We start from the raw sequence: 11,976 nt of genomic DNA, 5'->3' as shown, positions 1-11,976 counted from the left end.
TTTATTTTTTTATTTCATTTTATTTATTTATTTTTTATTTTTTTTGTTTTAGTGTATTTTATTTTCATTTTTATTTTGGTTTTGATTTAAAAACAATTTTTTTTATTAATTTTTTTAAATTTTCCAATATATATTTTTTTTTTGCCTTAATAAGGGTGCCGTATGGGTGCCGAAACGTTGGTGATTATATTTGTTTTACAAATGATTTTTAATTGTGATTTGATAATTATAAGAAAAATAGAAGACTAAAGAAATAAAAAAGAGAAAGAAGGGGATTTGGTTGGTTGCCTTCTCATTTTTCTTTCCTCTTTTTTTATTTCTGGCAACAAGGAGGGAAAAATTTTTTCTTTTCTTTTTCAAGAGGAAGAAGCTTTTTTTTCTTTTGTAGATTGCAATAGGAACATTATATGGTGTTTGACCAAATTTGGTCGTTAGATTCTTGATTTCATTTTCAGGAATTCTTCACATTTGTTTAAATACCCTAAAATATTTAAAATTCTTTAAAATCTTTTCAATTCTATGGAAATTTTTTAAACTCTTAAAAATCCCTTAAAATGTTTGAAAATCCCCTAAAATATTTCAAATTCTATACAATCTTTTCAAATCCCTTGACAGTTTCTCAATATCTTGAAAATTTATTAGAATTTAAAAAAATACCTTTTAATATTTTAAACCTTTTGAAATATTTTGAAATTCATCGAAATTTTTTAAATGCGTTGATAATTCTTTGAAATTTTCAAAATACACTACAATGTTTCAAATCCTATAAAATTGTTTGTAATCCCTTGACAATTTTAAAGCTTTTTAAAATTCCGTAGAATTGTTGAAAATACATTTTGACATTTCAAATCCCTTGAAATGTATTAAAATCCCTTGAAAAATATTAAAGGTATTGAGAATTTCTTGCAAATTAAAAAAATACCCTAAAATATTTCAAATCCTTTAAAATTCCATTACGTTATTGAAATCAATTAATAATTTCATTCAATTTAAAAAAAAACCTAAAATATTTTAAATTTTACAAAATATTTTTAAATCCCTTGACGTTTTTTTAAATCTCCTAAAAATTCCGTGGAACTTTTGAAAATAAATTTTGATATTTCCATTCTCTTGAAATGCTTTGAAATCCCTTGAAACATTTTAAAGGAATTAGGAATTTTTTCGAATTGAAAAAAATATTTCAAATCCTTTAAAATCTCTTCAAGTTATTAAAATCATTTAAAAATTCCTTGGAATCTTTCTAAATACCCTAAAATATTTCAAATAATTTACAGTAATTCCATTAAGATACTTAAATCAATTATTAATTCCATTGAATTTTTTTTAATACACTAGAATACCTTAAAGTATTTTAAATCATTTGAATTTTTTTTAAATCCTTTGCAAATTTTTAATCTGTTCTAAATTCGTGGGCATTAAAAAAATAGAATAAAACTCTTTAAAATCTCTTCAATTTATTGAAATCTATTAAAAATCTCGTAGAATATTTAAAAATACCCTAAAATATTTAAAATCCTATTAAATTACCGAAATCAACCAAAAATTCTTTGGAATATTTTTTAAATCCCCTAAAATTTGTTGAAATCTTTGAAATCCTGTGAAATCTCTTGAAACTTTTTAAACATTTTTTAAATACCCTAAAATATTTCAAATCCTTTGAAATTCCGTTAGGTTATTTTAAAGAATTAATAATTCCATGGAATTTTTTTAAATACCCTAAAATGTTTCAAATTTGATTAAATGTTTTGAAATCCCCAACGATATTTCAAAGCTCTTGAAAATCGCTTGAAATGTTTAAAAATCCCTTGGAAAAATTTGGAGGTATTGAGAATTTCTTGGAATTTTAAAGAATACCCTAAAATATTTCAAATCCTTTGAAATTCCATTAAGTTATTGAAATAAATTATTAATTTCATTCAATTTTTTAAAAAACCCTAAAATTTTATAAAATGTTTTTAAATCCCTTGACATTTTTCAAAATCTCTTAAAAATTCCTTGGAAATTTTAAAAATAAATTTCGATATTTCAATTCTCATAAAATTGAGAATTTCTTGGAATTTAAAAAAATATTTCAAATCCTGTAAAATCTCTTCAAGTTATTAAAATCTATTAAAAATTCTTTGGAATATTTTTAAATATCCTAAAATATTTCAAACCTTTTGCAGTAATTCCATTAAGATACTGAAATCAATTATTAATTCCATGGAATTTTTTCCAATACACTAAAATGCCCTAAAGTATTTTAAATAATTTGAAAATTTTTGAAATCCTTTCAAATTTTTTTATCTGTTCTAAATTCGTGGGCATTAAAAAAAATAGAATACAATTCTTTAAAATCCCTTCATTCCCCTAAAATTGTTAAAAATCTTTGAAATCTTGTGACACTTTTTAAAGCTCTTCAAAATGTTTTGACCATTTTTTAAATACCCTAAAATATTTTAAATCCTATAAAATCGTTTGAAGTCCCTTGAAACTTCTTAAGGGTCTTCAAAATTCCTTGAGATTTTTTTTAATCTAATTTTTTTAATTCTTTGTAATTTCTTCAAAGTATTTAAACCTGTCTTAAATTTTAGGAGTCTTTTTAAATACTCTAAATATTGAAAAATAAATCAAGAAAATTTAGAAATAAGTAATTGGGTGTTGGTATATAGACCTGAATTCAATAACGGTTAATGCCGTCGGTTCATTTAATAAAAGAAAGTGTTGAAAGTAATTGTTTACTTTTTTTAAAGTGACCATATGGACTTTAGCTTTAAAATGTGATTGAAAAGTAATTTGAAAAAACTAAACTATAAAAGTGACTATGTGGCAGTCCTCATTATTCTTGACTTACTTAGAGTGCTTTTTACATATATTCCCTTAATTTTGCATTTTTTTAAAAATCTCTGCGTTTTTCCTAATTTCTCGGGTTTTCTTGACCTGCTGCCACACTGACCCTCTAGACGTAAAACCAAATTAAAAGCAAATTATCAAAATTTGAAAAGCGCGCCAAACACTCCTTTACTCGTTCTCTCGGAACCAACCAATCAAACCCCGATTTCCATCAATTTCGCCTCTTGATTGGAAAACGTGGCCAAACCCATATAAAACTTCATCCAATCACCTCCAAAGTTCACCTAACCTCAAAAATCTTAAAATTTGTCGAAACTCTCGTCAAATTTACCCGTAATATAGAGAAATTTACTAAAATTCTCATAAATTTTACTATTTCCGTGACTAGATTCTCAAACTCGGCATCCCTGGGTCCGATTTTTCGTCGAAAAATTCGTCTTTGGATAATCGGTAAGATAAGCCACTGCAGTATTTTCGTGAACGGCGTCTCTCTCCTCTTCGTGCTATTCATCTCATCAGTGTTAGTGTTAGTGTAGCCGGAGGAGAGAATCAAAGGAGTGAGGAATTCATTAATTTCAGTCTTCTGGGAAAATCCTCAGTGAAATCATTAAATGATAAATTCCCATCCGAAACTCTAGTCCCCCATTCCTCAATTCCAAAATCAAACAAAACCCGAGAGTAACCTAAAAACATAAAAATCGTGCACGCGTGAATAAAGTTTGCTACTCGCGGGTCGCTTCCCGCATTTCACGTGTCCACAACATCGCGGAGAATTTTTCCCCCTGATTGAAAAGAAATCAGGAAGGGTGAGCGGAAGTGCGGAAGTAAGGAAGGAAGGGTCTGCGCGCCCCCCTTTCGAAATGAAGCTCGTCGACGGAGTGGTGCGAAGTTTCAAAGTCGCAAAAGTCTTCCGTGAGAACACCGACCGAATCAACAGCATCGACTTCTCGAACAGTGGAGAGCTCCTCATCTCGTGCTCCGAAGATGATCAAATTGTCATCTACGACTGCGAAAAAGGCACCCAGGTTCGGACCGTCAATTCCAAGAAGTACGGCGTTGACCTGATCCATTTCACACACGCCAAGAACACGGCGATTCACAGTAGCACGAAAGTCGACGACACAATCCGATATTTGAGTCTCCACGACAACAAGTACATCCGTTACTTCCCGGGACACACGAAAAAAGTTGTCTCCTTGTGCATCAGTCCGATTGATGACACATTCTTGTCGGGGTCGCTCGATAAGACTTTGAGACTCTGGGATTTGAGATCGCCGAATTGTCATGGAGTGATGAATGTTTCGGGAAGACCTGTGGCTGCTTATGATCCGGAGGGACTCATTTTCGCCGCGGGAGTTAATTCCGAGTGTGTTAAATTGTATGATCTCAGAAGTTTTGACAAGGGACCTTTCGTCACGTTCAAGTTGCAACAGGAAAAGGAGTGCGACTGGACGGGATTAAAATTCAGCCGGGATGGGAAGACGATTTTGATATCGACGAATGGAAGCCTTATCAGACTCGTGGATGCTTTTCATGGAACCCCGATGCAGACTTTTACGGGGCATTTGAATAACAAAGGGATCGCGATTGAGGCAAGCTTTAGCCCGGATTCGCAGTTTGTTTTCAGTGGATCCACCGATGGTAAGATCCCTTTTCAATAATATATTAAAAAAAAAAAAAAAATTTCTGGGAATTAATTGTGGGAGGAAGTTTGTATTGGGCGTGAGAGGAAGTTTGTATTGGGCGTGGGTGGAAGAAAGTAAGGTTAGAATGACGTTTAACCTTGAGATTCCAATTATATCCTTGATTGTGTTTATCCAATGTTTCCTGGAATTCTAGTTCGTTTCAGTGAAATTTTATACGCCCTCGTTTATACTAGAAGAATTTAAATATCTTTTTAATTTAAAATAAATGTAAAAAAGAGAATATTCAGACGATATTTTTTGGTAGTCAGATTTTCATATCCGAACTGTTTGTGCGAAATTGGGCTGGGTTAACTTTACCGATAACCATTCTCTATCTAACCTGGCCAAAATCTAACGTCAAATAAAGTAGAAAATAACTTTTATGTCATGGAAAATTTTTTGGAGCAACTATTTGTTTACTTAGACTGAGATAACTATTCGCAAACAACTCGTGGCTTTAAGGGATTTAAAGTAGCTTGATAAAACTTGCCTGACTCATTTTTGTCTTAAAGATTCGATGGTCATCATTTTTTTTTTAAATTACCTACTTTTCACAAAATGTAATTAAATATATAATTATAGATAATTTTATAAAACTAGCCAGCAAACACAAATCAAAAATATAAGTTTAAAAAAAACATAAAAATACGCAAATATTTATTTTTCTTAAAATTGTTATGCCTTAAAAGTATATTTAATTTCAGCGAAATTGTTCAATTTTCAATCTAAAATTTTGTTTATCAAAATAGATGAATTTTCAACATCAAACACAGTAACTTTTAACAAAATAGTTAAATTTACAAATGTGCTTAAAATTCAGAATCTTCAAATGAACGAAATTTTTGACTGATGACTTAAACTAGAAATACTAATTTATTTATATTGTAAATTACTGATTACAAAGAAAACTTATAACACATTAAAATATTTAGTTAAATTTTAATTTTTAATAAGTAGAATTCTTAACAAAATGATTTAATTTTGTAACTACGAAGATGAATTTTTAAACAGAAAAGACGTATTTTCAATTTAAAAAACTGAATTTTTAACCAATAAAGGTTTTTTCTTCAAGAAGGAAAAATTAACCCAATTGTTAATTGTTCAAGATAAAATACAGATTTTCTACAAAGCAGTTAAATTTTCAACTAAAAAATATAGCTTTTCTATAAAACAGTTGAATTTAATACTCGAAAAAATCTATTTTCCACAAAAAAGTTCATTTTCAACCGAGAAAAATGATGAACAAAAGAGAGTTTTAGACAAAAACAAAAAGATGGCTTTATGATAAAATAGAATTATTTTCAAAGAATAATTTGAATTGTTACGAAAAAAAATTGAATTCAAACAAAACGAGTTGCATTTTCAACCAAATAGTTGAATATTTGGAAAAAGGTCATTTTTAAATAAAATAGTTTAATTTTCAACAAATTAACTAGAAGAACATAAAAGCGCGAATAGAATAGTTGAAGTTTCAACCAAAGAGAATTAGTTTAAAACCCTATATCATTCATTTTTTACTTAATGTTCGAATTTTAAAACAAAAAAGATTAAAATTCAACCAAAAGCAGTTGAATTTTCAACCTAAATTTTCTACCAATAGACGATTTTTTGCCGGTTGAATTAAACGAAAAAAACCCTACTTTTTAACTAAATAGTTTAATCCTCGTGAAAGTAGATGATTTTTCAATGAAGGAAGATGAATTATGAACCAAAAAGTGGAATTTTCAACTAAAAAATATCTTTCTAAACAAAAATGGATGCGTGAAATTTTCAGTTAAAAAAATTAATTTTCAAGAAGGAAAAAAACAATTTTTATCCACTTGAATTCGACCAAAAAAAGGCTAATTTTTAACCAAATAGTTGAATGCTCAAATATAAAGAGGAATTTTTATTTTAAAAAAATTTTAGTCAAAAAGCCGAATTTTCCACAAAATAAATGGATTTTCTAAGAAAAATATTTAAGTTTTCAACTTATAAATGAACCGCAGTTGCATTTTTAACAAAAAAAAATGGTGTTCTACCAAAGAAGATACATTTGAATTAATTTTTTTTATTATTTCATTTATGTTATTTCATTTTTTTATTTATTTTATTTACTTTATTTTATTTATTTTATTTATTTTATTTATTTTATTTATTTTATTTATTTTATTTAAGTTAAACGGCGTGCTGTCATTTTTCTTGCTTTTTATTTAATTTGATCGAATGTAATTTCTATTTGCTGTTATAAAATGCTAAAAATAAGTAGATTTTATCATTAAATGTTACTTTTCTTACATTTTTTTAACAATGTATTCAAATTATAACCAAGTTTCACGATTATTGGGACATTTGCCTTATTTGATTTTTAAAAATATTTTTAACCAAATTGATAAATTTTTGAGCGGAAAATAAGAATTTTCTTTGAAACAGTTGAATTTTCAACAAACCGGTTGATTTTTAACGAAAGCCCGTTAATTTTAATAAAAAAATTTCATTTTTATCCAAAAAAAAGGGAAATTTCTACTGTAAGAAGTGGATGTTCAAAACAAAAATATGGATGCAAAAAATGATGGAATTTTCAACTAAGAAATATGATTTTTTTTAACAAAGTTGTTAAATTTTCCACAAAATAATTCAATTTTAAAGGAAATAATAAAATTTCTATCTAAAAAAAATATGAAAACTTACCCAAAATTTAATTTTAGAATTTTCCATTGAAAAGAATAAACTTCCAACCAAACTGCGATGCTATTTTTTTAAATTTGTGACACTATTTACAGTATTTTTTATATCTGAAGCTAGCCCGAGGCCGCCTGTATTATCAGTAATGTATTATGAAACATAAAACATTAATTTTGTGTTAAATAGGTCGAAAAATTACTCAAAATAATAACAATAAAGCATTTTTTTCGGGAAAATATCCCCTATTTCGAAAATAAATAATCTTTAAATATAGTTATTTGTTTACATGTTTTTCAACTTTTTATTAAAAATTCTTTTATATTAAAATGTTTTCCCCGAAAAAATAAGCCATGCATGAAGAAAAATTAATCAGTTTTTCAAAAATTGATAAGAAGTGATAGTAATAAAAAATGCAATTGCAACAAAATCGTTTTAGCGTGGTAATAATTTATTTATTTTCTTCAGAATCGATATTGATTGAAATTATTATGGCTGAATGAAAAAAAATCTGTTTATTTTCCTTCGATCGAACAATTGATTTCTCAGACCGATACCGTCAAACTAAAATTTTATTTTCTCGGAAAAGAATGATTTGTTTGTATAAATCACTTGTTATTCTTGTTTAACTTCCTCTTATCTCAGGAGCAAGTTTTTACTTTTTGTGAAAAATTGATTACTTTATTTTGAATTTCCTAACTTTTATGGGTAAAAAATTTTGTACTCTAATTCAGAAACTCATTATTTTGGAAATAAATTTTAATTTGTTACTCAAACCGAATATTATAATTTTTTTTATCGAAATCAATAGTCGAGCTTACTTATATATGTGGTCGTGTCACTTTGAGATTAGCAACTTCCACATATACATTCTCTCAAAACTAGATAAATTTTTATGATTGAACTTTTTTGGCCTCAATGTAACAACACTTCCGCTCGGGAGTGGACTGTTGTTTTATTTTTAAATGGTGAGTCAGATTTTACAGAAGAAAAAGAGAATTTTCCAGAAGAGGTATTCGCCTTTTTGGTTATAAACTTAAAAGATTCCAGCTGAACGTTTACCATTTTCGTTGAAAATTGAACTTTTTTAGATCAATTTCAATTATTTGTTTTGTAGAAAGTTCACTTTTTTGCTTAAAAAATAATCTATGTTGTTGTAATTCAAAAAATTTACTTAACAAGTTAGGAATTTGTTTTAATTATTATTTAAATTCGTTGGCGAATTCAAGAAATTATAAATTATTTGTTTAGTAATATTTATTTCAAACATTTAGTTTGTTATTCAACAGCACAATATAAATTTTAAACATTTTTAAACGACAAGTATGACTTTTTAATAAAATAGTTTAATTTTCAACGAAACAGTTGCACTTTCATCAAAGACAGAGAGAATTTCTCTTAAAATATATGAATTTTTAATTTATAAAGAAATTTTCAAAGTCGAATTTTTATCCTGAAAATGTTTCTGTTCTATTTTGAACACCAAATTATTAAAAATCGAAAAGTAAGTTTTGTACGAAGTAGTTAAATTTTTATCCAAAGAAGATTCCAGTTTACTTTTCAGCATCAAAATAAGAATTTTAAACAATAAATTAATTTTATGCTAATTAGTCGAATTTTTATCTACAAACTATGATTTTAAGAAAATAGTTTAATTTTTAACGCAAACGTTCTAAACCGGTTACATTTTTAAATCAGAAAGACAAATAAAAAAAGAGTTAAATTTTCATCCAAAAAGATTTCAATTGACTTTTCAACACAAAAATACCAATTTTAAACAAAAAGTACATTTTCGATGAAATAGTTGAATCTTCAACCAAATTTACATTTTAATCCAAGAAGAATGCAATGTTTCTACCAAAAAGGATACAATTTTAAATGAAAAAGATAAATTTTCAGCAAAAATAGTTTTATCAAAAAAAAAAAAAATCATTGGACTTATAAAAAACAAAATATGAATTTTAAACAAAGGTTAATGTTCTACGAAAAGAACTAAATTTTTAACCCAAAAAGACGAATTTTTAGCAAAACAGTTGAATTTGCAACCAAAAAGGATATGTTTTCAAGAAAACGGTTACATTTTCAACCAGATAATAAAGTTTAGAACTAAAAAGATAAGCTTCAGCAGAATTTTTTTTTTTTAGAATTTGCAAAAATTACTAACGTAATTGAAGGACTTCCTTCCCCCTTCCGTAACAAATCGTAACAATTTTTTTAAAATTCGTCTTTTTGGATTGAAGATTCAATTTTTTCCTAGAAACTTATTTCTTGTTCAAAAATTCACGTTTTGATCGTGAAAAGTCAACTGAAATCCTTTTTAACAGTTGAAAATTCTCTCTTTTTGATAAAAAAAAAAGAAAATAATTTTTTTCTTTTGAAATTTCATTTTTGTTGAGTAAAAATGCATCAGTTTCGTGCATTTATTTTTTTGCTGAAAAGACATATTTTTGGTTTAAAAATACGTCTTTTAGCTTGAAGGTTCAACAATTTAGATAAACTTTTGTTTCTTTTGTGAAAAATCTTTATTTGTTGAAAATTCGTCTAGTTGTTAAAAAAATTTTTTTATAAATTTGTTTTTGATACATTTTTAAGCTTATCTTTAATAGTAGAAAAGACATTTTTTGTTAATAAATTTGACGTGCCTGAAGTTCTGAACGTTCCAATGAACGAAATATTTTTTGACATTTGTATTTTACCCATAAATATTACTCCTACTGTAATTTAAATTATGCATTATAATTCTTTTTCAATAATAAATTATTTCTAATATAAATGAGGAAACATTTGAGCACTTTTACTGATTTGCAAAGTCATCAGTAAAAAATTTCGTTCATTTAAACGTTCACAGGGTGGCCCCTGGCCCGAGAAACCTGGAAAACGGGGAATTTTATGAGAACGGGGAAAACCGGGAAATGAGAGTGAATTTATTTTTTACCGGGAATTTTACAAAATTTTTAGAATAAAAATGTTGTTTATAATGCTTAATTTGAAAATCTTTCACTTCCAAAATTTTTCATTTTAGCATTTTAATTTTTAAAAGTATATATTTTAATTTAAAAATATTTTAAATGCAGTTTTAATGGCTTAAAAAAGTAGAAGTGTTTAAAATCGAAGATTTTTTTTTATAAAAAACAGCGTAGCCGTCGGACCGGAATTTTTACGAATTTTCAGAAGAAAATTCTGCGCAAGTTCGATTTGAACAGTTTTTTAAATAATTAAAGTGTAGTTTTGAAGATTTAAAAAATATATTTTTTATTTTACAGGATTTTACAAATTATTCGAAAAATGTCATCCTTTACAAAAGATGTTTAGGTCTTTTATAATTTATGTAGAAATAATAAATATTCCATAAATTTTCGGAAATGCTTCCAAGGTTTAAAATATTTGAAGTCTATGCAAAGCCTCATGAACTCTTAAAAATATTTGTAAATGAATGCAATTTTTCTTCCAATTTTGAAAATTCATTTGAAGTGTACAAAATTTACCTTAAAATATTCAAAAATTTCTTACGAATTTGAAGAAAATTATAAATTATTTGTGAATATTTCAGATTCGCCAACAAAAAATCTAGATTAAGGAAAATATATATTTTAACGGGATTTTACAAAATAATAGGAAAAGTTCGAGCCCTTTTAGAATTAAAGATCTACACAATGCTTCTTAAATTCTTATGGGTTTTCAGTTTTTCACACATTTTGTTCACAAATTTCAATTTAAAAAAAAAACATTAGTTTCCAGACGTTTGCGTTTTTAACGTCTGACTTTCTTTTTGTTTAAGAACTTTCATATCAATCTGCATTTTTTTTAATCTTCTGCAGTTTAAAAATCTTCTTTATTCTTGTAAATTTTCGCAATATTTATAGAATGTTATGGTTAAATTATTTTTCATTTTTTAATGTTACAAAATTAAAACATTTTGCTTTAAAATCTTCTACTCTTTCTCGAAATTTAAGTAAATGAAAAATTAGTCAAGGAAAAATCAGGGAATTTTGAAAATGAAGTTCTCAGCCACCCTGCCTAATTCTACTAGCAATAACTAGCAAAATATTTCCGGCAACGTTAAATTACGTACATTAAATGGAGCCTAAAAGGCCCCGAAGTGTATGCTTCAGCTTGAACAATGTCTTTTCTTTGCAGGGAGGGTCCATGTCTGGAACGCTGACACCGGCTACAAAGTTTGTATGCTGAATGGTGATCATCCAGCGCCCGTGCAATGTATCCAGTTCAATCCAAAATACATGATGTTGGCGTCGGCTTGCACAAACATGGCATTCTGGTTGCCGACGATCGATGAGTCAGCGTAAAAACCAAATCTCCAAAGTGTGCTCGCCGAGGAATTATTATCCATGATCCGTGCCACCAAAGGAGGGAAAAAGAAGTTCCTGGAAGGCTCCGTCGAGCAGCAGTATGATGCATTTAAAGTACCTAACGAGCCAAGAAAGCCAGCCCTGGGCGTATAAAATGCCTTCCTGGATGAACCCACGAAGGGAGCGCCGAGAAATGCTTTCAGTGCTTCGCACTGGATTTTGCGAAGACATTAATTGATTGGCTCGATGCGCAAGGGTCGAGGGCGCTCGAGGTCGCCACGCTCCAGATCGATCGTCTTTGGAGTTTTCCTATCTTCGATAATAATCGACACACCTTCTGCCGATTTCGATATATCTTACGTTATCGAGTTTCTAACTGCGACTGTCATTTTCTTACATTTTACAATGTAGAAGAAAAGAAAACTCTTCTAGTATTCTTCTTATCATCATCAAAAAAAAAAAAAAAAAAAAAAAAAAAAAAAAAAAAAAAA

General features: G+C 27.7%; 1 protein-coding gene across 1 annotated transcript; it reads left to right on the top strand.

Moving 5' to 3' along the window:
• The first annotated feature begins 3,154 nt into the window (after positions 1-3,154).
• On the top strand, positions 3,155-11,976 carry LOC117181876 (WD repeat-containing protein 82). The gene is made up of 2 exons (XM_033374890.1): positions 3,155-4,473; positions 11,316-11,976. Exons 1-2 carry the CDS (start codon positions 3,693-3,695, stop codon positions 11,480-11,482), a joined length of 948 nt encoding a protein of 315 aa, XP_033230781.1. The 5' UTR covers positions 3,155-3,692; the 3' UTR covers positions 11,483-11,976.

This window comes from Belonocnema kinseyi, chromosome 10 (genome assembly GCF_010883055.1).
Source record: "Belonocnema kinseyi isolate 2016_QV_RU_SX_M_011 chromosome 10, B_treatae_v1, whole genome shotgun sequence".
NCBI classification, from domain to species: domain Eukaryota; kingdom Metazoa; phylum Arthropoda; class Insecta; order Hymenoptera; family Cynipidae; genus Belonocnema; species Belonocnema kinseyi.
This window is presented reverse-complemented; position numbering and strand designations above follow the sequence as displayed.